Here is a 27,579-nt window from a genome sequence, read left to right on the forward strand (position 1 = left end):
AGTAAAATAATAGACAGTTGATCTGAAAGCCAAAAAACAAAAAGATCTGAATCTGAAGAAATGTTTTAATGAAAAACAAAACAGAAATTCCAAAACCTTTTTTTTTCTTTCAATTTGAAATTCAATAGTCTTTTGACCCACCCATCATGCACTACGTTTTAAAATCAAAATTCTGGGCTGCCTACAAATTTTTCACAATAGTGTTTTATTATTATTATTATTATTAATAATAATAATAATAATAATAATAATAATAATAATAATAATAATAATAATAATAATAATAATAATAATAATTCATTTATGACTGTATAAACGAAATTCTCGTCCTTTAGTCATTTGGGCTCTAGACTACGTATATATTATTGTATCATTTGTTTTACACAGGTAAGATTTACCAGTTTTTGTTTAAAATATTGAGGTTTATTTTTTTTTTCCTTTATCTTCCGACCAACAGGTGGCGGTAAAATGTTAAGTTAGCGTGTATATCGTTAAAATACAAATTTGACACATTTAGTTGCCTTAAAAAGTGCCTTATCAAAATAAACCGCAAATTTATTTGTAACATGTTTTTCGTATGCTGTTTAAAATCTCCACATGTGATTTCGGCATATTGATATTTCCATGTAATGTCCGTATAGGTTGTGGGATGATATTTATTAAAATAATTCTCTCCGTCTCCGGCTCGGAGCAGGCGGACCCACACAGGTTCTCACGCCTGCCGCCAAAATTTAATTTTGCTGAGAGAAGACGCGACTGTAAACAAACAGTTCGTCAAACACCGCTGGGGTTTTTTTTTTTTCTTTGTCTCTGTCAAGTTTACAGGAAGTGGTCCGTTGAAAGATGCACATCAAATCGATTATTATCGAAGGTTTTAAGTCGTACGCGCAGAGGACGGAGATTAACGGCTTTGACCCGCTTTTTAACGCCATCACGGGACTGAACGGCAGCGGAAAGTCCAACATTCTGGACTCCATCTGCTTCCTTCTGGGCATCTCCAACCTCTCTCATGTAAGCGCTCACGTTTGACTTCAGTCAGTATTTCAAATTTAATTTCAGTTATTTACAAAAACGGTGCAGGAATTACGTCGTTTTTTATATGTGGGTTCCCCGCCCGCCCTGTACTTTTTCTTTTAAAACAGAAACAAATGAACATAGAGAGGCACTCAATAGAGTGCATAGAACTGCAGTTAAACGTCATAAAACCTCTGTTCCATCAGAACGCCTTAGATCCTTGTCATTTGATTGGTGGGTTGTATGTCATGTGACATTATTTGTCCCCCTGTACAGAAAATAGTTCATTGTATGATTTACATCATTTTTTGCACACTTTTTTAATCGTGCATTTAGCTTCAATCCATTATGCTTCATTGAACGATTCAACTGTCATTTCATAAAAATGTCCATGATATGAGCAAGAACTTGTGCCATCTATATTATATCTCCTGTGGTGAACCAGAATGAAAAGGGGAGAAGCTTAAAAAACTTAATTTTTCAACCAAATCCTTATTCTACTCCTCACCCTTATCTATTTAAGACAAAGTAATTTGCAAGGTTGATTAGGCAGTTGAGATGGGTTTAGAGCATCATTCAAACACTAGAAGCACAACACTCTTCCAGAAATAGTGGTAAGATTTCTCTGAGTTTAAGCCCCAGTTTGCAAACTGCACAGAACACAGTATTCATTAGTTGCCTTCAGAATCTATGTGTTGTGAGACAGCTAAAACATAACAATTGTTAATGTCTAAAATGCTGTAATTGTCTTTTAAACAAATCATTGAACAATGGACAACTTTGTTTCATTTTTACCTGAAAGGTTCGAGCGTCAAATCTCCAAGACTTGGTTTACAAAAATGGACAGGGTGGCATCACCAAAGCCACTGTGTCGATCACCTTTGACAACTACAACAAAAGCCAAAGCCCTCTTGGTTTTGAAACCCATGATGAAATCACTGTAACCAGACAGGTTGGGAACAAAAAAAAAAAAAAAAGTTTTGAGGGGTACTTACTTATCAGTTTACTTACATCATATTTATTTTCCTTAAGGTTGTAATTGGTGGCAGGAACAAGTATCTTATCAATGGAGTCAATGCCAACAACACCAGAGTACAAGACTTGTTCTGTTCTGTTGGTCTCAATGTCAACAACCCACATTTCCTCATCATGCAGGTCAGTCCAAACTTTATTAACCCCCACCCCTCCTTGCAGAATCAACGTATCAGAGACTAAAGTGTTTTACATTATGTGGTCTTTGAATTATTTTAGGGAAGGATCACAAAGGTTCTGAATATGAAGCCACCAGAGGTAGTGCACACATCAGCCACCATTTCACAGCATTTTTATGCTTTCCGAAAATGACACCCTCTCTTCTTTCAGATCCTTGCCATGATTGAGGAGGCAGCAGGCACCAGGATGTATGAATGTAAAAAGATCAGTGCTCAAAAAACCATTGAGAAGAAAGAGGCTAAACTGAAAGAGATTCAAACTGTATGTCGCATCCTGTCTCATTTCTGAATAATGTGTGTTCATTTTAAAATTCTTTTTTAACAAATGTTGGTAAAACTTGATTGGCTTTCAGATTTTGGATGAAGAAATTACACCAACCATGCAAAAGCTTCAAGAGGTGAGGTGATATTGCCGTAAACAATAGTGAATATCAGCCGTTAACTTTTATTCTATTTCATGAGTTATTCCTCCCCTAAACCTCTGTTTGTCTCCAGGAACGATCATCGTACCTGGAGTACCAGAAGCTGATGCGCGAGATCCAGCACTTATCCCGGCTGTATGTTGCCTGGCTTTTTGTGTGTGCAGAGGAAACTAAGCTGAAGTCTGCGGACAATTTAAAGGTGATGCAGGATAACATCACCAAGATGCAAGCCTGCATGGCTGAGAACAAGTGCAAAGTAAAGGAGCTTACAGCCCAGATCCAGGAACTGCAGAAGAAAAAAGACCAGGTGGGTTTAGAGGGTTAGCTTGAAACATGAGAGGAACCATTTTCAATGTAGGATTGTTGTTAGTATGGTATTTTCAGTTTTTATGCTAAAGTTAACTTGTTTGAGGTCTTGGTTGTGTTTTTCCTGTTTCCTCCACTCAGAATTCTTTGACTGGACTAAACATCCAATGCTCTCCTAAATCATCTGTAATTGCCAGTAGATTGCATTGTCCACATTTCTAACTTAGAAGAGCATTACTTCAGAACCTTCCTTAAGAGGTTTTGGTATGTACGGGGTCTCAGCACATTCTGTCTCTGTGCAGTTGATCTGTCATTTTTGCATCAGACCCTAAGCTTGTGTATTTCAAACTGACCACACAGTTGGATGTACTGTAGCAAGTTCACACTTCACACAGTTCACAGGATACGAACAGAATGTAAAGTGAATAAGTTAACCCTCACACATTTTCTTTTCATGTTGCTGGGGAAGATTTCAAATACTTGGCGTATTAATGTTACACAGTGGTTGGCATGTCGTCGTCATCATCATCTTTTGGCTGCTTCAGTTTTTGCTCAGGCTCACCACATTGCATCTGGAATAATGCTGGACACTTATTCAGCACGAGTGTTAAGCCCAGTGCCTTTCCTGATACAACTCCAAATGTATATGGAGCTTGGTGCACACAGTAGTGGTGTAACATTTTCATAGTTGACCTGTGTGGACATCCCCCACGGTTCGGGGTGCATATGAGCCGCAGTTTAATTGTGAAGTTAACGTAATGCTATGAGATGCATATTTATTGTTATAGTGACAGTAAATAAATAAATCTAGGTCCAAACTAGGTCCCGTCCTGAGCCCTCTGATCTGAGCGCTGTGTGTGGAACATGCATAGTAGAGGTGGTGCAGGGTCCACAAAGCTTTTGGCGAACCCCATCACATTTCCCAACTTCTGCGGAGTGGTCTGCCTGCTCACGAGGATCAGTGTCCTGAAAGTATAAATAAAGACATTATTATTATTACATAGACATACTCATCTTTTAAAAAAAAAAAAAAAATGGTTAACTTAGTTCTGCTTTGCTTTATTTGTTTCTCTCTCTCTCTCTCTCTCTCTCTCTCTCTCTCTCTCTCTCTCTCTCTCTCTCTCTCTCTCTCTCTCTCTCTCTCTCTCTCTCTCTCTCTCTCTCTCTCTCTTTAACTTTTTTCACAACCATTGTTTTCATTGCTGTTTCAAATTTAAAATAAACAGAAAAGCAAACTGATGTGATTTGAATAGTTTGCATTTATCAGTGATGAGTCACTTGCATTTCACATAAAAAATAAATTAATACATATATATTGTGAAAGCTTCCCTTCAGGATCCAGATTAGTCTGACTTAATTTCTTTACATTTTTTCACTTTGACTTGTATTTTTGATGCATGAAAGTTGTTCTGAAAAATTGTTGTATTGTTGTTATTATATCAAACTTGTATAAAGACATGCAATTTTTAGACATATATTGGAACTCACAGTTGCTTCCTTCTATGTAGGAGGTGAATGGAGTGCTGAAATCACTTGAGGAGGCACTAGCTGAGGTGCAACGTGTGGACGCCAAAGCACAGAGTACACTTGACCTGAAAAAACAAAATCTTAAAGATGAAACCAAGAAGAGGAAAGAGCTCATCAAGACTATGGAAGAGGTAAGGACTATGGAAGGGATTTGGAATTCAGATGAACCACTACGGAACTTTTTCAAACCAAAATACATGGACTAAAAATGTGAGTGATTTCACAGCTGTTGCATGATCACACCACTGCTATTCTGTCATTGCTCTTCTTCACCATCTTAAGGACAAGAAAATGCTCGAGGTCAAAGAAAAGGAGGTTTCTAAATTGACTGAGGCACTTCAGGCTCTGCAGCAAGAAGGCCAGAAGGAGAGCACTGCCCTGGAGGCTGCTGAGCAGCATTTCCGGGCGGTGTCTGCAGGACTCTCCACAAATGAGGATGGAGAGGAGGCCACGCTGGCCGGGCAAATGATGGCCTGCAAGAATGACATGAGCAAAGCAGATACAGAGGCCAAACAGGTGAGGAGATGGTGCATATATATATATATATATATATATATATATATATATATATATATATATATATATAATTTTAAAGCTACTGATAATCAAAATAGCATCTTCGGTTTAGAGTTTTTGCCTGTGAAGTCTGAGTTTGTTCAGTACTGTTATTTTGTAATTGTCTTGACATTGATTTCCATTATTGTTGTCATCTGTCCTCCCTCCTCCTGTGCAGGCCCAGATGACCCTGAAGCATGTGCAGGCTGAGCTAAATACCAAACAGGCAGAAGTGAAAAAGATGGACAGCGGTTACAAGAAAGACCAGGACGCCCTGCAAGCCATCAGAAACAGCAGGGAGAAACTACAGGCTGAGTTAGCCAAACTCAACTATGAAGGTTTGTGTGACAGATGGCAAATAGCTCATTTTCGTATGTGGTTATATCAGGTCCAACAGTAAGTGTGTGTCTGTGCAGATGGAAAGGAGGAGAGCCTGCTGGAGAGTCGAAGACAGTTATCCAGAGAAGTCGCCAAGCTTAAGGAGACCTACGAGAATCTTGTGTCGCGTTTCCCAAACCTGCGCTTTGACTACAAGTAAGAACGCGTTGAATATCCAACTTTTTAACTCCGTAAAACCTGAGTGGTCCTCAAGGGTATCCAGGGCCGTGTAATTTGTGTTTGCAATGTTTCATAATCATGATCACCACCAAAATTACAATTATATGACCATCATGGAAAGAAAAACAACACAAAGCAAAGCATGAAATTTTCTGTTGTTGCGACCTCTGGAAAAGTCCTAACAAAGAAGCGCTGTGTGACAGCTTGCACGTAATGTTTTCCTGCAGGGACCCTGAGCGAGGATGGGACCGCAGCAAAGTGAAGGGACTGCTGGCAAACCTGATCACAGTCAGTGATGTCTCTTACGCTACAGCACTGGAGGTTGTAGCAGGAGGACGGCTTTATAACATTGTTGTTGACACAGAGGTATGTGTTCACCACACACCTGTATGTTCATTTAAGACAAGAATGTTTCTATTTGTTTTGCGTAATGAGTTGTCTGAAGTGGTTCCTGTGTTTGCTAGGTGACTGGTAAAAAGCTGCTAGAGAAAGGAGAGCTGCAGCGACGCTACACCATCATTCCGCTGAATAAGATCTCTGCCAAGACGCTCCATGAGAATGTGGTCAGCAGCGCCAAGAAGCTGGTGAGACAACACTTCCTTTTTTTTTTTTTTTTTTTTTTTTAAGGTTTGGTTCACATTGACATTGAAGGGTTTTGGCCAATGGCCCAGAGAGCCAATAACTTGGTTTAAAATTTACAGTTACACTTCGGATTTATTGGCTGTCTTTTGAAAGGTGATGTGGGCTGTAAACACAGATGCTGCATATAAGAAAGGTCAGAACCGATTGTATGTCTTCAGGAGGCTCTTCTATGCTGTAGTGTGTTGAGGCAGCAGGCTGAAGGTAGCTGACACAAACAGACCCAACAAGCTCATCAGGAGAGCTGGCTCTGTTGAGCTGGAGTCTGGTGGAGGTGTCAGAGAGGAGGATGTTGAGGAAACTGCTCAGCATCCTGGACAACACATACCCAAACAAAGAAGAATAATTTTAAATATCTAACATACAACAAAAAAATACACTCGCCCACAAGAAGGCTGTACTCGTCCTGGCGTGCCGGCCAGTGAGAATGTGAGTCCCTAAACATGAAGGTTTTTAATACATGAGAAATTTCAACAGACCTTTTTCTGCTGGCTGCCCGCCCGGCCAGTGAAAAGAGAAATGACCTGACTTGAAGACCCAAAACCTACTCTCAGGTAGAGCTGCAATGATTAATCAATTATTAAATTAATCCCCAACTATATTGATCATCAATTAATTATTTTTAATCCAAATTCTCTGGTTTTGCCTTATTAAATGTGAACTTTTCTCAGTTTCTTGTCTTCTCTCCGACAGTACACTGAATATCTTTAAGTTGTGGAAAAAATTAAGACATTTGATGACATCTTCGGGTTTGGGAAACACTGATCAACATTTTTCTCAGATTTCTGATATTTTATGGTCTGAACAATGAATTGATTCATCCAGAAAATAATCAATAGATTAATTGGTAATGATTGTCAATCGTTGGTTGCAGCTCTATTATAAAACATGTCAAATTTTCTGTTCTGTGTTTTGAGTCTCAGGAAGAGTTAAAGCTGTGTGCAAGATTTTCTTTCTTAATTCCTCCCCCTGCCAATAGATACCAGTTTAATTTCTGGCACTTTATATGCTTTAAATATTTAGGTTTAGTTTTCCCTTTTGATTTTTAAAATATACTAAGGGATTAGTCAACTAATCAGAAAACAATTTATAGGTTAATTGATGAAAAATAGTCATTAGTTGAAATAGTCATTAGCTGTTTGGATCCCCTGCCAGAATGGCTTTAATTTTGAGCAACCCCAAAAATGTGTGTGTGGTCTCTAAGATGTTTTAAGGATCAGCAGGAGCCCTGCATTTTTCTCACCCTTTGAGTTCTTGAAACATGGAGGAGGTCCTGGGACCAACGGGTGCTCATCCTCAGGTTCCGTAGCATGGAGGGATGCACAGCTCCCTCTGGGTGGGACACGGGTTACTTCTCCAAGCTGATCTGGTACCCATTCACAGCTGGGTAGATTGGGACAGTGCAGATTAGGTGTCTTATCCAAAGACACAGTCAGGTGGCGTGACTGGGGATCAAACCGAGGTCCACATATTGATATTTCTCCTGTCCCACTAAAATGTGATGATACTTAGAAGTCCATTATGCTGATGGACTTTCTCCCCGGTTTCCTGTGTTTTCTTTGTCTTCTTCCAGGTGGGAGGTGACAACGTCCACACTGCTCTGTCTCTAGTGGGCTATGAGGCTGACCTGCGTAAAGCCATGGAGTACGTGTTTGGATCGACACTGGTTTGTGACACCCTGGACAATGCCAAGAAAGTGGCTTTTGATAAGCAGGTGATGACCAAGACGGTCACTCTCGGAGGCGACATTTTTGACCCTCAGGGAACCCTGAGCGGAGGTGAGGGCCTGAGAATCCATTCTTGCACACGCAGTTCTTCACGGAGAGTGCAGACTTCTTCACGAGCTTTCTCTTTCAGGAGCTCGCTCCCAGTCGGCATCGCTGCTGTCTAGTCTGCAGGAACTAAAGGAGGTTCGCGACAGCTTGAATGACAAAGAAGCCCAGCTTCAAGAAACTGAACGACAGCTAGCCAGCCTGAAGGCTACCGCGGAAAAGTACGCAGTGAGCCGTTTTAAATACTCGGTGTAGAGTTCTACTCCAGATTGAATCCAAGTACTTTCTACCTCCCTCTAGGTACAGACAGCTGAAGCAGCAGTATGAGCTGAAGGTGGAGGAGGAACAGATTCTGCAGACAAAGCTGCAGCAGAGCGCCTTCCACCAGCAACAGGAGGAGCTGCAGAGGCTACGCAAGGCCATCGGTCTCAATGCTAACACGTGCAGAAAATCACATTTCAGAATTGTTTAGTTTCTGTAGACGGTCAGGCGTCAGGAAAGTGACTCACTCAGGTTCACATGTGCACCGGTTTACTAATAGTTAGTCACTGCTTTTTCTTAACCAGAGGAGAGCAAGGAGACTCTGCGCGTCACCAAGGAGGTGCAAAAGCGAGCTGAAGAGAAGTACAAAGTTCTGGAGAACAAGATGAAGAATGCTGAGGAAGAGAGGGAGAAGGAGCTGAAAGCCGCCCAGCAGAAACTCAACGCAGCCAAGGCCAAAGCCAACACCTTCAACAAGAAGCTGAAGCAGAAGCAGCAGGTAAACGCACAGTCGAGTCCTCGCAGCTTTCAATAAGTTTAAATAAGTGCAACAAATAGATGGAGGCCGTTTGTTTTGTGTTCTTGTCCTGTGGGTAGGAGTCTGAGGCGGTGGCCCTGGAGCTGGAGGAGCTGCGCAGGGAGCAGGCCGGCTACGAGCAGCAGATCCAGGCTGTGGACGAGGCCATGAAAGCCATCCAGGAGCAGATAGACAGCATGTCGTGCACGGTGTCCCAGAACAAGGTGAGACTGAAAATTCAAGAGATGTGGCCCATTATGGTGAGACTGTTCTTACCCACGTAACTGCAGCACTAAAGAAACCAACGTGTAGTGGAGCTGGTCAGAGGATCGTTTTAACAGTGAATTCTGTCTGGTGGTGTTCAGGAGGCCGTGCGAAATGCCCAGGAGGAGTTCGCCAAGCAGAAGGAGGTGATCATGGCTCAGGACAAAGAGCTGAAAGTTAGTACAATCCCAACTTTATGTTTGTGTCTTTTCATAATTTAAAGTTGACAGGCGTTTTGATTTTGATTTTGTTGCAAATCAGAGTGGGAAAACTAAAAAAGTTCACCTTTGACCCCAATGACTGACCTTTGTTGAATTTGACCTCACCTAGCTAATTCCAGAACCTACTTCCAAATGTGAGCTAATTTTGGTTCGCATTGGAATTAAAAACATGCATATTGACATTTGATTCCCAATGGCTGACCTTTGGGAAATTTGAGCTTTTCTGACCATCGGAGTGGGAAAAAAAGTTGACTTTGACCTTTGCCAAAACAAATCCTTTCAGGGCAGTTTCGGGCTCAGCCTTCCTTCGCATGTACCACGTCTACTGGGAATGAGGCAAATGGGAGCAAACAGACAAGTGTTTCTCAAATTATAGAATGATTTTTGTGTTACCACAGAAATATAATCACTAAATTTCAACACAAAGTAAATTTAGTCTATTCTGTGTAAAACCGAAGGGGACCAATTGTTTTAATGTCAGGATGGCTTTAACAATTTTCATATTGAACGGGAAAAGGATTGATTTATTTACTTCAGGTTCTTCATCATCTAATCTCATTTTAACAATTACAAAATGTGTCTCCGGCTGAATGTTGCAGGGGAAAAGTGCGGAGGCCAATAAAATAATGGAACAGAACAACGAAGTCCAGCTAAAGATCAAGGAGATGGAGCACAACATTAACAAACACCGCAAAGACAGTCATGATGCTGCTGAGAAGGTACACAGACACACACACAGAACCCCCGCACATCAGATTTGTGACTGTTTCATATAAAAATATGGATTATTCCACTTAACACCCTCTTGACTTTTTTTCTCTTCCAGGTGAATCGGATGTTGGAGGAACACGACTGGATCCAGTCAGAGCGGCAATTCTTTGGGCAGCCCAACACATCTTATGATTTTAAGGTCAATAACCCTCGTGAGGCTGGCCAGCGCCTGAAGAAGCTGGAGGAGACCACCAGCAAGCTGGAGAGGAATGTGAACAAGAGGGCCATGAACATGCTGAATGAGGCAGAAGAAAGGGTGAGGACAACAGAACCAACGGCTTCAGTCCCAGTTTAGCTTTCACATGTTTTAAACTCCATGCCATGACCTTCCTTCTCCTGTAGTATAACGACCTGATGAAGAAGAAGAGGATTGTGGAGAATGATAAAGCTAAAATCCTGCAGACTATCGAGGAACTGGACCAGAAGAAGAACGAGGCTCTAAACCTGGCATGGCAGAAGGTGTGTACCAACACTACCTCACTTATGGGGACTAGTTCTTTTCTAGAAGAGACCATGTGTTTCTGTGACTGGCCTGACCTGAAGCCCCATAATGACACATGCCTCTGATGAAATCACTTTTTCTGTGACCATGATTTCATTTGACACAACCAACATAACGACTGACGGCCACACAAATATTAACATTTATGGGGGTGATAATGTGCAAAATTGTTCATTATCATTCATTGATCATTTATTGTTGCATCAGGCTGGATTTTCATGTTAAACATCCTCTAAGTTCCATGGTTCCACATCTGTACATGGGTGATTCTTTAACTACGGGCACTATTGGCCTTGTAAATGTAATTTCCACCACACCATTGCCTTACAATATAAAGCGCCTTGGGGCAACTGTTTGTTGTGATTTGGCGCTATATACATGTGCTCTGATGTCACTGTTTATCTCCATAGAAACTACCCAAACAATCTTTCATACAAACTGTTTAGGGACATTACAGTGTTGTGGTGGAAATTACAGCAATAGTGTGGGACAACTACATTTTGTTTAAAAAAAATCACAACAGTTGTATGACATTGAATACCCCAATTATGTTTTGATTATTTTACTGATATTTTATTCAGAGATATTTTAAAACATTAGAAAAAAAAACGTTTCTTTACCATTCATTTTTATCATTGAAGATCAAAAGTCTGGGTGTGGGACAAGCACAAAACGGCAATATTTGCATATAATGATGCTGAAAAAAGTTGAAAAAGTCATCATAGACTACTAGAACAAATTTCTTAACACACTTTCATTGTAAAGATAAGAATAACCCACATATAGAAGCTAAATTTAGAGACATGTGCAGGGATTAAAGTTCTCTGTCGCTATGATGGGTTTCCTTCAACTGGGCTGCCAAAAGGCAGATTAACACTGATGCCGTCCTGATGAAAAGGGTTGGATGCAAGATGTAAAATTTCCTACATTCAAAAATATTTTAGAATCTCTGTTTTTTTTGGGGGGGGGGGGGGGGGGGGTTTGTTTGTTTGTTTTGTTGTTGTTGTTTCTTTCCCCCTCCGGGCAGCGAGTCTCTGTCTCTGTCCTGTCTGCACTCTGGTGCAGGAGGAGGGGGAGGTATGTTTGAACATCTCACACAGCAAGCGGAGCACGAAGTTTTACACACACATTTTTTTACTTTTCTTTTCTTCCAAAGTCTGCTCTGAGTGTCCTCACTGTGGTTAAGCTAAACACACAGCTGCAGACCCACAGCTGTGTTGCAGGCATCCATTTTGAATGGATGCCTGCATCACATTTCAAAAAAATTGGGACAGGGCAACAACAAAACTGGGAAAGTTGATGAATGCCTAAAGAACACCTAATTGAAAACAGGTGAGTGTCATGATTGGGTGTAAAAGGAGCGTCCCCAAAAGGCTCAGCCGTTCACAAGGAAAGATGGGGTGAGGATCATCACTTTGTGAGCAACTGCGTGAAAAAATAGTCCAACAGTTTAAGAACAATGTTTCTCAACATTTAAATGCAAGGAATTTATGGATTCCATCATCTACAGTCCATAATATAATCAAAAGATTCAGAGAATCTAGAGAACTTTCTACACATATGCGGCAAGACTGAAAACCAACATTGAATGCCCGTGATCTTCGATCCCTCAGGTGGTACTGCATTAAAAACCATCATCATTGTGTAAAGGATCTTACTGCATGGGCTCAGGAACACTTCAGAAAACCTTTGTCAGTTAACACAGTTCATCGCTACATCTGCAAGTTAAAACTCTACCATGCAAAGCGAAAGCCATACATCAACAGCATCCAGAAATGTCACCTTCTTTGGGCCCGAACTCATTTGAAATGGACAGACACAAAGTGGAAAAGTGTGCTGTGGTCTGATGAGTCCACATTTCAAGTTGTTTTTGTAAATCATGGACGTCGTGTCCTCTGGACAAAAGAGGAAAAAGACCATCCAGATTGTTACCAGCACAAAGTTCAAAAGCCAGCATTTGGGATGGTATGGGGGTGTGTTAGTGCCCATGGCATGGGCAACTTACACATCTGTGATGGCACCATCAATGCTGAAAGGTACATCCACATTTTGGAGCTGCCACATGCTGCCATCCAAGCAACGTCTTTTTCAGGGACGTCCCTACTTATTTCAGCAAGACAATGTCAAGCCACAATCTGCATGTGTTACAACATTCTGGCTTCATAGTAAAAGAGTGTAGGTACTAGACTGGCCTGCCTGCAGTCCAGACCTGTCGCCCATTGAAAATGTGTGGTACATTATGAAGCGCAAAATACAACAACAGAGATCCCGGACTGTTGAACAAATGAAGTCATACAAAAAGCAAGAATGGGAAAGAATTCCACCTTCAAAGCTTCAACAATTAGTGTCCTCAGTTCCCAAATGCTTATTGAGTGTTGTTAGAAGGAAAGGTGATGTAACACAGTGGTAAACATACCACTGTCCCAGCTTTTTTGAAACGTGTTGCAGGCATCCATTTCAAAATGAGCAAATATTTGCACAAAAACAATATAGTTTATCAGTTTGAACATTAAATATCTTGTCTTTGTGGTGTATTCAACTGAATATAGGTTGAAGAGGATTTGTAAATCGTTGTATTCTGTTTTTATTTACATTTTACACAACGTCCCAGCTTCATTGGAATTGTGGTTGTAGATTTGGGGGGGATCGGGGTGAAAAAAATAGTAATCAAAAAACCCTCCAGAATGCATCCCTGGACATCACCAAAAAAGAATACATCCTGCCTACAAGTGTGAGATTTTAATTGGTATTGAATGAAGTAAAAGCTGTCCCCTTAAAATATGTCTGTCCTGAAGTATTTAAATAATGTGTAGGTTAAAGTCTTTCTATAATATGATGCTGCATTAGAAAAGCACAGCAGTAGTTCGTGAGTGAAATATAATCTTGTTTAGCAGAGAACAATTTGCTGTTTTCTTAGCTGTCACCACCTTCTATTTTCTTAAACGCTAGGACACGATTGCAAAAGGGTGTCTATAAAAAGTTAGACAGTGAACAGCTTATGATTTGGGTGAGACTAATTCATTGGTTGAGTGTGCAGTGCCAGCACAAACCATTTGGAGATTGGGGTGTAGATGGTGAACAGCTTATGATTTGGCTGTGAAAACATTTTTCAGTCCAAAGCTTCTTTTTTTTTTTTTTTTTTTTTCTTTCTTTAATCTCTATATACGTGACATGTGAAAGAACTTCTCTTCTGATTCCTCTGGACTACGTGACGACTTTGCAGGTAAATAAGGACTTTGGCTCCATTTTCTCAACCCTGCTGCCAGGAGCCACTGCCAAACTGGCTCCTCCTCAGGGCTGCGGTGTGCTCGATGGGCTGGAGTTCAAGGTGGCCTTGGGCAACACCTGGAAGGAGAACCTGACAGAGCTCAGTGGAGGACAAAGGTCAGCAGAACACACACACTGCGGGTGGGTTTGACTGCGCTGATGGTGAGGGTGACTGAGTGGTTTGTGTTTTCAGGTCACTGGTGGCTTTGTCTCTGATCCTGGCCATGCTGCTGTTTAAACCTGCTCCCATCTACATCTTAGACGAGGTGGACGCCGCTCTGGATCTCTCTCACACGCAGAACATTGGACAAATGTTGCGTACACACTTTAGACATTCCCAGGTGTGTTACAAAGTACTTGTTTTGCAGTTTGCACAAACTTGCCAGAGTCTTTAAATTCACAAGGACCATTCTTGGGACACAGACCTTGGACAAGTTCAAAGATGGCTAACCTTGACCTATTTTAAGTGGGGGGAAAAGGGTCACATTCCGTTTCCTATTTTTATGCTCACATGGTTGAGGGTATATTAATTTTTTTTAATGTATTTGTTTTCTAAGACTTTTTTTTTTTCCATTCAGAATTGCTGCCACTTCTACTGTTTCTTCTGCTCCAGTGTGAATGACAGTGTCTCATTCTGTATACAAGAGCAGCTTGTCACACATGTAGACAGTGCCATCCTGTGGTTAAAAAGTATAATGCAGTATTTTTTTTAAATATATAAATCGCACAACCTTCCAAACTAATTTAAAAAAGGCGGCAGGGGAACTTATACTCCAGACCTCTGATATATAATTTATTTGTTTTTATGTTTTTATTATGTCTCTCTCTCCAGTTTGTGGTGGTGTCCTTGAAAGATGGCATGTTCACCAACGCCAATGTGCTCTTCAAGACAAAGTTTGTTGATGGCATGTCCACCGTAACGCGGACGGCGCTGAGCCAAAGCGATGCCTACCTTTCACGCAAAGGCCAAGAAAAGGCGTGTCAAAAAGACAAGCGGCCCAAACAGCTCATCAGTTAATCGTGAGCACGGAAATAGGACAGTTTTTCTTTTTTGTTCTTATTTTCTTTTAACATTCTGTCTGGTGTCACAATATCGTGGCATCTGTTAATGTCACAGAATTATGTGTTTCCTCTGAGTGTAATCAGGAGTTCTTTTTGCAGATGTTTCCTTGACAGCAGTTAGCTGTTTTAACTGTTGGCAGTTATACCCATTTATAATTTATACAGTTAGTCCCAATTTGGACGTTGCCCGGGTTTTGTTTCAGCTGTCGCTGCATGTTGGAGATGAAAGTGAATAATGAATGAGCTCGTTTTACTGTCACTTTGAAAAATTTTAGAACTTCTGTTCTACGGAGTTGCAGACTTCAGTGGCTGTGATTGGACAGACTGTACACCAGTCACACTTGGATTTTCTGTTTTCTTTGGCACGTTGTCACATACACACTCTCTCCAATTACAGCCACTGAAGCTTGTAAGTACAGTTGTTTAGATTTGTGTTTGTGTCCGATCAGTCAGGCGTGAGGACAAAACTTGAAATAAACTGAATGTTTTATCTACTCACTTCTGAAAGAAATAGACATGGCAAACTGTCCGGAAGGATCACACAGTGATTCCTGCAGTGTTCACTTGATCCAGATACAGTAACTCTCCAATCAAAACAGTCTGCGCTCAGGTCATATTCAGAGCTCTAATGCGCTGTGACAGACGCATACAGTCACAAAAAATAAGCAGTGTCTAATTAAATATGGACCCAACTGTCTTACTGTGGTCTCAGCTTAGTTTAACATTTAAGTGCAAGTTCCTTTGAGTCACTTTATCTCATCTTTTCTGTCCATGCTGATCTTCTTAGAGAAATTAAGTGTCTTGATCCATTTAATGTTAATGTTTATATTTTAGTAAATAAAGCAATGCAGAAAGACTCTTTTGCAGCTGTCACTCATTCATAACTTATCAGTTTTTTAAAGCTACAGTGTGCAGGACTTAAGGGCGTTAATTATGAGCAGAATTGGAATATAGCATTCATTACCATTTGTTTATTATTACCTGCACCTGAGCTCGATCCTTTTACTGTTGTGATCACCAAGTACTAATCAAGACCTCCTTTGCTTAACTTTTGAGATATGATTGAATCAAGTGTGCACAGAATGCTAGAGTCTAGTGTTAATATGAACACTGGTCTTTTGGAATAAATGGATGTTGAGCTGCATCTTCTCTGCCTCGCATTTTTGAAAAGTCTTTGTTGAGTTTTGTTTTATTAGTCAAAATGTTTTTAGTAGTATGGCCAGAGCAGATGGTAACCCCTCTGAGTCTGGTCTGCTTGAGGTTTCTTCCGACAATCAAAAAAAACAGAGGGAGTTATTCCTTACCAGTGCTGCCAGTGTGCTTGCTCAGAGTGTGGGTAAGGTTAGACTTCACCTTTGTGAATTGCCTTGGGGCGACATATGCTGTGATTTGGCAGTATATACAACCCCTGGCAAAAATTATGGAGTCACCGGCCTCGGAGGATGTTCATTCAGTTGTTTAATTTTGTAGAAAAAAAGCAGCTCACAGACATGACACAAAACTAAAGTAATTTCAAATGGCTACTTTCTGGCTTTAAGAAACACTATAAGAAATCAGGAAAAAGATTGTGGCAGTCAGTAATGATTAGTTTTTAGACCAAGCAGAGGGGAAAAAAATATGGACTCACTCAATTCTGAGGAATAAATTATGGAATCACCCTGTAAATTTTCATCCCCAAAACTAACACCTGCATCAAATCAGATCTGCTCGTTAGTCTGCATCTAAAAAGGAGTGATCACACCTTGGAGAGCTGTTGCACCAAGTGGACTGACATGAATCATGGCTCCAACATGAGAGATGTCAATTGAAACAAAGGAGAGGATTATCAAACTCTTAAACGAGGGTAAATCATCACCCAATGTTGCAAAAGATGTTGGTTGTTCACAGTCAGCTGTGTCTAAACTCTGGACCAAATACAAACAACATGGGAAGGTTGTTAAAGGCAAACATACTGGTAGACCAAGGAAGACAGAAAACTTAAAGCAATATGTCTCAAAAATCGAAAATGCACAACAAAACGAATGGGAGGAAACTGGAGTCAACGTCTGTGACCGAACTGTAAGAAACCGCCTAAAGGAAATGGGATTTTCATACAGAAAAGCTAAACGAAAGCCATCATTAACACCTAAACAGAAAAAAACAAGGTTACAATGGGCTAAGGAAAAGCAATCGTGGACTGTGGATGACTGGATGAAAGTCATATTCAGTGATGAATCTCGAATCTGCATTAGGCAAGGTGATGATGCTGGAACTTTTGTTTGGTGCCGTTCCAATGAGATTTATAAAGATGACTGCCTGAAGAGAACATGTAAATTTCTACAGTCATTGATGATATGGGGCTGCATGTCAGGTAAAGGCACTGGGGAGATGGCTGTCATTACATCATCAATAAATGCACAAGTTTACGTTGATATTTTGGACACTTTTCTTATCCCATCAATTGAAAGGATGTTTGGGGATGATGAAATCATTTTTCAAGATGATAATGCATCTTGCCATAGAGCAAAAACTGAAAACATTCCTTGCAAAAAGACACATAGGGTCAATGTCATGGCCTGCAAATAGTCCGGATCTTAATCCAATTGAAAATCTTTGGTGGAAGTTGAAGAAAATGGTCCATGACAAGGCTCCAACCTGCAAAGCTGATCTGGCAACAGCAATCAGAGAAAGCTGGAGTCAGATTGATGAAGAGTACTGTTTGTCACTCATTAAGTTCATGCCTCAGAGACTGCAAGCTGTTATAAAAGCCAGAGGTGGTGCAACAAAATACTAGTGATGTGTTGGAGCATTCTGTTTTTCATGATTCAATAATTTTTTTCCTCAGAATTGAGTGATTCCATATTTTTTTCCCTCTGCTTGTTCTAAAAAAGTAACCGTTACTGACTGCCACAATTGTTTTCCTGATTTGTTATAGTGTTTCTTAAAGCCAGAAAGTTGCCATTTGAAATGACTTTAGTTTTGTGTCATGTCTGTGATCTGCTTTTTTTCTACAAAATTAAACTGAATGAACATCCTCCGAGGCCGGTGATTCCATAATTTTTGCCAGGGGTTGTAGTAATATAAGCAGCAGGTTGGTCATTGTGGGGGTGTCCCACAGCAGCCTAAAGTATAGGCTGTTTTTGAAATGGAGCAATACATCCACCTGGTGGACATTTACCATTAATGCAATTTCTGCCAAGAGCTCTATAACCACAAATATACTCAACAAAAATATAAACGCAACACTTTTGGTTTTGCTCCCATTTTGTATGAGATGAACTCAAAGATCTAAAACTTTTTCCACATACACAATATCACCATTTCTCTCAAATATTGTTCACAAACCAGTCTAAATCTGTGATAGTGAGCACTTCTCCTTTGCTGAGATAATCCATCCCACCTCACAGGTGTGCCATATCAAGATGCTGATTAGACACCATGATTAGTGCAAAGGTGTGCCTTAGACTGCCCACAATAAAAGGCCACTCTGAAAGGTGCAGTTTTATCACACAGCACAATGCCACAGATGTCGCAAGATTTGAGGGAGCGTGCAATTGGCATGCTGACAGCAGGAATGTCAACCAGAACTGTTGCTCGTGTATTGAATGTTCATTTCTCTACCATAAGCCGTCTCCAAAGGCGTTTCAGAGAATTTGGCAGTACATCCAACCAGCCTCACAACCGCAGACCACGTGTAACCACACCAGCCCAGGACCTCCACATCCAGCATGTTCACCTCCAAGATCGTCTGAGACCAGCCACTCGGACAGCTGCTGGAACAATCGGTTTGCATAACCAAAGAATTTCTGCACAAACTGTCAGAAACTGTCTCAGGGAAGCTCATCTGCATGCTCGTCGTCCTCATTGGGGTCTCGACCTGACTCCAGTTCGTCGTCGTAACCAATTTGAGTGGGCAAATGCTCACATTCGCTGCCGTTTGGCACGTTGGAGAGGTGTTCTCTTCACGGATGATGCGAAGGAGATGTGTTGCACTGCATGAGGCAAATGGTGGTCACACCAGATACTGACTGGTATCCCCCCCCAATAAAACAAAACTGCACCTTTCAGAGTGGCCTTTTATTGTGGGCAGTCTAAGGCACACCTGTGCACTAATCATGGTGTCTAATCAGCATCTTGGTATGGCACACCTGTGAGGTGGGATGGATTATCTCAGCAAAGGAGAAGTGCTCACTATCACAGATTTAGACTGGTTTGTGCACAGTATTTGAGGGAAATGGTGATATTGTGTATGTGGAAAAAGTTTTAGATCGTTGAGTTAATCTCATACAAAATGGGAGCAAAACCAAAAGTGTTGCGTTTATATTTTTGTTGAGTATAAATGGAATAGAATTAATGGTCTCAGCTGCTGAAAAATACCAAGCCACATTATATTAGCGAAGTTATGTAACAGTTCAGAGCGACAAAAGTTGGACAGGGTTGAACTTTGACCGTGGCAGCCTGTCGACAAGCAGCAATGCGCACTCCCGGCAGAAGCGTCACTTTAGCTCGGATTTTGATGCAACGCTTCTGATGCATCTAAAAAGTGACGCATCTCATTGAGAATAATACTTTTTAGACGGATTCATGATGCCTCTGTTGCGTCTAAAATGTGCAATGTGAAAGGCCCTTCATTCATTCATTTTCTATACTCACTTATTCCAATTAAGGTGTCAGTTGTAAATGGACTGCAGTTATATAGCACTTTTCCATCTGCATCAGATGCTGAAAGGGCTTTACAATGATGCCTCACATTCACAGAGACACACTCACACGCTGATGTGAGGGTGCTGCCATGCAAGGTGCTCACTGCACACCGCGAGCAACTAGGGGATTAAGTACCTTGCCCAAGAGCCCTTAGTGATTTTCCGGTTAGGCTGGGATTTGAACCGAGGATCCTCTGGTCTGTAGCCCAACGCTTAACCACTAGACCATCACTTCCTGTATTTTATATACAGCAATATATATATATATATATATATATATATATATATATATATATATATATATAAAAAAAATCATTAATTTCAAAAGAAACTTTCATTCACATTCATAAATAATTTGCATGACTCAGTGTCACACATGTTGCCTCCTTCTTGTCATTTCTTTATTTCATTTTATGGTTTATTTATGAGGTCTGAACACGAGCTGCTTTCACTTATAAATCACTAACTACGAAAAGCTGCTGCTGTCTCTTCTTTGAGGACCATCATATCCTCCAGCTGCTGCCTGAGGTTGATCTTTGCAGTGTTCAGCTCCTTCCTGAAGGAATCCATTTCTTCCTGCAGGTCTTTCATCAAGTCCTCCCTGGTCTTCATGTCTTCCTGGAAGCTTTTCTTCATACTGCTCAGCTCCTTCTGGAACTTTGCAGCCAGACATTGGGTCTTCATCTGCTGTTTCTTCTTCAACATGTCAGACCACAGCACTTGAGCTTTTTCATTTTGCTCCAACTTTGTGAGCCTGACATGCTCCTCAACTTCAGGCGCCACGGGCTCCCACGATTCTTCCTGAGGAGCTTTGCGGCTGGATATGTACTGCAGGAAGAGGCTCGTGTTCACCAGCTCGGTCCACAGATATTCAGAGCTCACCATGTTGCTCCCGCAGGCTGTGATCATGGTACACTCCGCAACAATTGATCTGGCAACGGCTGTGGTTTTTTCCTGGGGAACTGGAACGTACATCTCCATGGTGTCAAAATCCAAGTCAAAGGGATAATCGTAAAACATCTCTTCTAGCCTCTGACCAGCTGCAGACTAGACAACCTGCACACACACAAAAACATGTTAACTCAGTTATTTGATAAAGTCAAAGTTAGATCCATAAATATTTGTATATTTGAGGACATTTCCATTCAGATTAGTTGAACAGTGGAGGAAGTCAAACACTTTTTGTGTTTAATCTCTTGTCAGAAGAAGCAGAAGAAAAGTTTTCCATAGCAGTTTTCTCTAAAACTAGGTAAGTGTTTAATCGTTGAGCAAGAGTGATATAAACTGGCTGTAGTGGGCAGCTGGCACCCTTGGCATACCAAAAGAAGCAAAAAGTAATTAGTGCAGACAAAACAAATTCCACACAATTTTTTTAAAGCTTGTCAAAAAAAAATGTGTCCATCTGCTTACCTTCAAACTGTAAATTGAGAAGTTCATTAACTAAGACTCTCTTTAGAATTCAAAATTTTCTTTTTAGGAGCTTTTGTAAAAAGCTGCAGCACAGTGAAGATCAGAATGAACAAATGACGATCAAATGTGCTTCAAACATCATCAGTAAAAGCAAAGACTTTGTTGTTGTTGAGGTTGTTTTTTTTGTTGTTTTTTTCGGGATACATGATTTCCAACATGATTTTTTAAAATAAGAACTGTTGCCTGGAAACGGATATATGCTCACAGTAACTAGTACATTGTTTACTGGAGAGTTAAAGAAAAGCTGAAAGTTTAAAGGATTCGTGTTGTGTGACTCCAAGGAGTTTTTTTTAAAGCCTGTCAAACAGGTACAGTTGCCTGGAAACAGGGATATATGCTTGCAGTAACTAGTACAATGTTCACTAAAGAGTGAATTTAAAAAAAAACCTGGTTGGAATCACACAACACAAATCATTTAAACTTTCACATTTTTAAAGCCTGTCAAAGAAAAATATTTCAAATGTGGCCATCTACTTACTTTCAAATGGTTCAATATGGAGTTGATTCACTAAAATTCAGTTCAGAAGTGGAAATTGTCTTATTTTCAAGAACCTTTGCAAAAAGCTGCAGCACTCTCAAAGTCAGACTGGACGAATACAAAGCTCAGACAGCATCACTAAGGTAAAGACTTAAAATCCCTTTGTGCTTTGTGATGTCATCAGCAAAGACTTAAATTCCATTTGTGCTTTGTGATGTCATCAGCACAGTTTTTTTTTTTTTTTTAATTGGTGATACACCATTCAACCATCAACAAAAACAGGTACAGTTGCCTAGAAACAGGGATATATGCTTGCAGTAACTAGTACAATGTTCACTAAAGAGTGAATTAAAAAAAAACCTGGTTGGAATCACACAACACAAATCATTTAAACTTTCACATTTTTAAAGCCTGTCAAAGAAAAATATTTCAAATGTGGCCATCTACTTACTTTCAAATGGTTCAATATGGAGTTGATTCACTAAAATTCAGTTCAGAAGTGGAAATTGTCTTATTTTCAACAACTTTTGCAAAAAGCTGCAGCACTCTCAAAGTCAGACTGGATGAATAAAAAGCTCAGACAGCATCACTAAGGTAAAGACTTAAAATCCCTTTGTGCTTTGTGATGTCATCAGCAAAGACTTAAATTCCATTTGTGCTTTGTGATGTCATCAGCACAGTTTTTTTTTTTTTTATTGGTGATACACCATTCAACCATCTACTAAAACAAGAACTGTTGCCTGGAAACGGATATATGCTCACAGTAACTAGTACATTGTTTACTGGAGAGTTAAAGAAAAGCTGAAAGTTTAAAGGATTCGTGTTGTGTGACTCCAAGGAGTTTTTTTTTAAGCCTGTCAAACAGGTACAGTTGCCTGGAAACAGGGATATATGCTTGCAGTAACTAATACAATGTTCACTAAAGAATGAATAAAAAAAAAAACCTGGTTGGAGTCACACAACACAAATCATTTAAACTTTCACATTTTTAAAGCCTGTCAAAGAAAAATATTTCAAATGTGGCCATCTACTTACTTTCAAATGGTTCAATATGGAGTTGATTCACTAAAATTCAGTTCAGAAGTGGAAAGTGTCTTATTTTCAAGAACATTTGCAAAAAGCTGCAGCACTCTCAAAGTCAGACTGGACGAATAAAAAGCTCAGACAGCATCACTAAGGTAAAGACTTAAAATCCCTTTGTGCTTTGTGATGTCATCAGCAAAGACTTAAATTCCATTTGTGCTTTGTGATGTCATCAGCACAGTTTTTTTTTTTTTTTAATTGGTGATACACCATTCAACCATCAACAAAAACAGGTACTGTTGCCTGGAAACAGGGATATACACAGGGCTGGACTGGTTATCTGGCATACCGGGCAAATTCCGCCGGGCCCTCGCGCATTTTGGTCCCGCTCAGGTCTGTCATTAAAAATATATGTATATAATTATAGTTTTTATTGATTGCGACGGTAAAAAAAATGACACATAGTGGCCCATTGGATGCTTCTCCTGAGGCACATTGGGCTAGTCCAATGAAACTCCTTGGTTCTCGAAGGCTCGCCCCTCCCTACAGGCCCCCACCTGACCCAAGTCATCACTCAAAGTTTTGGCTATTCGGTCCGAGCTCGAGTGGAGATCGGAGAGATGTGTGCAAAATGGACAAGCAAAAGAGTGGAGCTGAGAAGCGAAAGAAAAAAAAGAAAACAGAAATTAAAAGACGACGCATCAAAATGTGCCAAAATCACAGATATGTTTAAAACCACAAGCTCGACCTCAGGTTCGGGTAGTGGGGCCGCCGGTCCATCATTTCAAACTAGCCCGGGACCGGCGTCGAGAGCACAGGTGGTGGAGAGTGAAGAGGAGGAGGTGTGGATTTCACAAGCATCACACTTCAATAACAAACAGTCCTCGACAGTAGGGCAGTCACAATTATTACAATATTCGCCAATCGAGATTATTTTTCATATTCGCGATTACCGTGAATTACGTATTTTATCCACAAAGTTGCATAAAACGACTCAATCTGACGTCATTGTGCTGCAGCAGCCACACGCAGCCTGTCTGCCTGTGTCTCCTCTCGTTTTGGTCAGATGGTTAGTGAGGCTCGGAGCGTGAGGAGGTTCTGGTTCCAAAGCCACGCACCGTGGCACCGCTGTGGATGCATTTCGGTTTTAAGTAGGGCTGCCACGACTAGTCGACTAGTCACGACTACGTTGACGATTGAAATCATTAACAACTAATTTAGTAGTTGACGAGTCATTTATTTTATTTAAGTCTGTTTTTCCCCTCAATTCATAGTTTTAGGCAGCGTCCTGCCGTCATTTGGACGTTCAAATTTTGTATAAGACGGCCGATTAAAACGGTGGCCGTCTTATTCAAAGCCGTTTAAAATGGGTCGTTTACCGAAGGAGCTGTGTGTGAGTGTGTGTGTGTGTGCGCGCACGCGCACGGAGGCACGAGACGTTACGTTCTGCTGTGAACCATCAGTGCACTTAAGAGAGCGAGCGCGGAGCAGAGAGAGGATGTTAACCCGAGTGAACATGTTTAAAAAAAAACAAAAAACAAACAAACAAACCTTGGGGCTGCCTTTGCTCTCTCTACTTTCTCTGACGCGGCACCGACCTGTTCACACCATGTATACTGAATTTATGAGATCACAAGATGAAATAAATGGTCAAATATCCTTAAAACATCCTTAAAAATGAGAATATATAAATGAACTGAGCAAAAATTACACACACGGGTTTAAAAAAAAAACCCTGCTGTCGAGAAGCTGTGCAGAGGCACAGATCACAAAAAGCTGAACATTAACAGCTGTTGATTTTCCAAAGATATGTATTTGTTCAATCTTGAGCTTAATGTTGTGTTCAAGCACAAAACGTGACTGATGAGGGAAAAAAGGATGACTTCATCACGCTAAAATAAACTGGAGTCAGAATAAAAATACAAGCTGCTGATTTCTTTTGTTTTTCAGTTATTAAGCTGCAGCTATATGTTTTAATTATTTCAAAGTGAGTTGCCTCTTAATGTATTCTGATTTATTTATACAAAAATAATAATAATAAAAAACATGGGTAGTGTAATCAGCCTGCATTGTTCTGTTAAGTTTATATCAGTTTTCCTGAACATGTCCAGGTGTTTTTCCTTCTTTATAAGAGTTTGGTGTTTGCTCCACAGTTTTAAAAAACAATAAAATGTTCACACTGTTCTTTATAGCAGTTCTGTAATTTCAGAAATTCAACAGAAACAACCACAAATCATAAAAAGTTGGGACTATATGTAAAATGAAGATAAAAATAAAAATGTTGCACTATTCCCAGTTTCTCCACTCACAAAAGCCAAACATTCTTCCAGAGTTGTGTAATCATACTATGATAGTAGAATATAAAGAAGGGGGGAAAGGAAAAAATAGACAATATAATCGTCAATCACAATTATTTGCCTGACAATTAATCGTCTCCAGAAATTCCTAATCGTGACAGCCCTACTCGACAGTGTGCTAAATAAAATCATGTTTATTCACAGCCACAACTCCAACATACATAAATGTTGTGATCACTATTGTTTTTGTCAATAACTGTATACACTGTATGGGGTTATACTGCCATCTGCTGGTCAGAAAATGCACCAGCAAGTCAATGTCACAAATCAAAGAACACACACTCATGAATGGGCAACATAGAAACTGGAAATGAAGGGCCAAAAATAATGACAGAACAGAGGTACATTACACAAGTTAACTACACTGTATAGTGTTATGTTACCTTGCTGACCTCCACCTGAATGGTCAAAAATGATCAAAAAGTGCCCTGGCCCTTTTCAGATGCCAGTCCAGCCCTGTTCACAATAATAATAGCATCTGCTGTTGACGCTACAAACTCAAAACTATTATGTTCAAACTGCTTTTTTAGCAATCCTGTGAATCACTAAACTAGTATTTAGTTGTATAACCACAGTTTTTCATGATTTCTTCACATCTGTGAGGCATTAATTTTGTTGGTTTGGAAGCAAGATTTTGCTCGTTTACTAGTGTGCTTGGGGTCACTGTCTTGTTGAAACACCCATTTCAAGGGCATGTCCTCTTCAGCATAAGGCAACATGACCTCTTCAAGTATTTTGACATATCCAAACTGATCCATGATACCTGGTATGTGATATATAGGCCCAACATCATAGTAGGAGAAACATGCCCATATCATGATGCTTGCACCACCATGCTTCACTGTGAACTGTGGCTTGAATTCAGAGTTTGGGGGTCGTCTCACAAACTGTCTGCGGCCCTTGGACCCAAAAAGAACAATTTTACTCTCATTTGTCCACAAAATATTCCTACATTTCTCTTTAGGTCAGTTGATGTGTTCTTTGGCAAATTGTAACCTCTTCTGCACGTCTTTTATTTAACAGAGGGACTTTGTGGGGGATTCTTGCAAATAAATTAGCTTCACACAGGCGTCTTCTAACTGTCACAGCACTTACAGGTAACTCCAGACTGTCTTTGATCATCCTGGAGCTGATCAATGGGTGAGCCTTTGCCATTCTGGTTATTCTTCTATCCATTTTGATGGTTGTTTTCCATTTTCTTCCACGTGTCTGTTTTTTTTTTGTTGTTTTTTTTGGTCCATTTTAAAGCATTGGAGATCATTGTAGATGAACAGCCTATAACGTTTTGCACCTGCGTATACGTTTTCCCCTCTCCAATCAACTTTTTAATCAAACTACGCTGTTCTTCTGAACGTCTTGAACGTCCCATTTTCCTCAGGCTTTCAAAGAGAAAAGCATGTTCAACAGGTGCTGGCTTCATCCTTAAATAGGGGACACCTGATTCACACCTGTTTGTTCCACAAAACTGACGAACTCACTGACTGAATGCCACACTACTATTATTGTGAACACCCCCTTCTCTTTTTTTTTTTACTAATAGCCCAATTTCATAGCCTTAAGAGTGTGCATATCATGAATGCTTGGTCTTGTTGGATTTGTGAGAATCTACTGAAACTACTCGTATCTTGTTTCCCATGTAACAATAAGAAATATACTCAAAACCTGGATTAATCTTTTTAGTCACATAGCACTACTATTATTCTGAACACTACTGTATGCTTGCAGTAACTAGTACATTGTTTACTAGAGAGTGAATTAAAAAGAACCTGGTTGGAGTCACACAACCAAATCATTTAAACTTTCAGCTTTTTTAAACCTGTCAAAGAAAATATTTAAAATGTGGCCATCTACTTACTTTCAAATGGTTCAATATGGAGTTGATTCACTAAAATTCAGTTCAGAAGTGGAAAATGTCTTATTTTCAAGAACTTTTGCAAAAAGCTGGAGCACTCTCAAAGTCAGACTGGAGGAATAAAAAGCTCAGACAGCATCACTAAGGTAAAGATTTAAATCCCTTTGTGCTTTGTGATGTCATCAGCAAAGACTTAAATTCCATTTGTGCTTTGTGATGTCATCAGCACAGTTTTTTTTTTTTAAACTGGTGATACACCATTCAACCATCAACAGGTACAGTTGCCTGGAAACGGGGATCTATGCTTGCAGTAACTAGTACAATGTTCACTAAAGAGTGAATAAAAAAAAACCTGGTTGGAGTCACACAACACAAATCATTTAAACTTTCAGCTTTTTTAAGCCTGTCAAAGAAAATATTTAAAATGTGGCCATCTACTTTGAAATGGTTCAATGTGGAGTTGATTCACTAAAATTCAGTTCAGAAGTGGAAATTGTCTTATTTTCAAGAGCTTTTGCAAAAGCTGCAGCACTCTCAAAGTCAGACTGGACGAATAAAAAGCTCAGACAGCATCACTAAGGTAAAGACTTAAAATCCCTTTGTGCTTTGTGATGTCATCAGCAGTTTTTTTTGTAATTGGGGATACACCCTTTCAACCATCAACAAAAACAGGGACTGTTGCCTGGAAACAGGGATATACAGTGAGGCAAATAAGTATTTGATCCACTTTCAATTTTGCAGGTTTTGCCACCTACAAAGAATGGAGAGGTCTGTAATTTTTATCGTAGGTACACTTCAACTGTGAGACAGAATCTAAAAATAAAATTCAGAAAATCACATTGTATCAT

The 27,579-nt window shown here is 40.1% G+C and overlaps 1 protein-coding gene across 1 annotated transcript; it reads left to right on the plus strand.

Annotated features, from left to right (window-relative positions):
• Positions 1-728: 728 nt before the first annotated feature.
• Positions 729-15,816, plus strand: smc2 (structural maintenance of chromosomes 2). Its single transcript, XM_034188598.1, has 25 exons — positions 729-1,011; positions 1,817-1,966; positions 2,047-2,169; positions 2,266-2,304; positions 2,377-2,487; positions 2,579-2,623; positions 2,721-2,954; positions 4,462-4,611; positions 4,763-4,996; positions 5,214-5,373; positions 5,452-5,569; positions 5,821-5,959; positions 6,058-6,177; positions 7,806-8,010; positions 8,090-8,225; positions 8,305-8,429; positions 8,571-8,764; positions 8,863-9,006; positions 9,148-9,222; positions 9,867-9,986; positions 10,094-10,294; positions 10,381-10,497; positions 13,764-13,924; positions 14,001-14,148; positions 14,640-15,816. Exons 1-25 carry the CDS (start codon positions 844-846, stop codon positions 14,823-14,825), a joined length of 3,603 nt encoding a protein of 1,200 aa, XP_034044489.1. The 5' UTR covers positions 729-843; the 3' UTR covers positions 14,826-15,816.
• The last annotated feature ends 11,763 nt before the right edge of the window (positions 15,817-27,579 follow it).

This window comes from Thalassophryne amazonica, chromosome 15 (genome assembly GCF_902500255.1).
Source record: "Thalassophryne amazonica chromosome 15, fThaAma1.1, whole genome shotgun sequence".
In the NCBI taxonomy this organism is placed as follows: domain Eukaryota; kingdom Metazoa; phylum Chordata; class Actinopteri; order Batrachoidiformes; family Batrachoididae; genus Thalassophryne; species Thalassophryne amazonica.

What these genes read in the sequence shown, in the direction of transcription:
- smc2 (XM_034188598.1), top strand. Translation starts at nt 844, where the DNA reads ATGCACATCAAATCGATTATTATCGAAGGTTTTAAGTCGTACGCGCAG. An exon ending in AAATCACTGTAACCAGACAG is followed by an intron (nt 1,967 to 2,046) that starts GTTGGGAACAAA and finishes ATTTTCCTTAAG; the next exon opens with GTTGTAATTGGTGGCAGGAA. An exon ending in CACATTTCCTCATCATGCAG is followed by an intron (nt 2,170 to 2,265) that starts GTCAGTCCAAAC and finishes GAATTATTTTAG; the next exon opens with GGAAGGATCACAAAGGTTCT.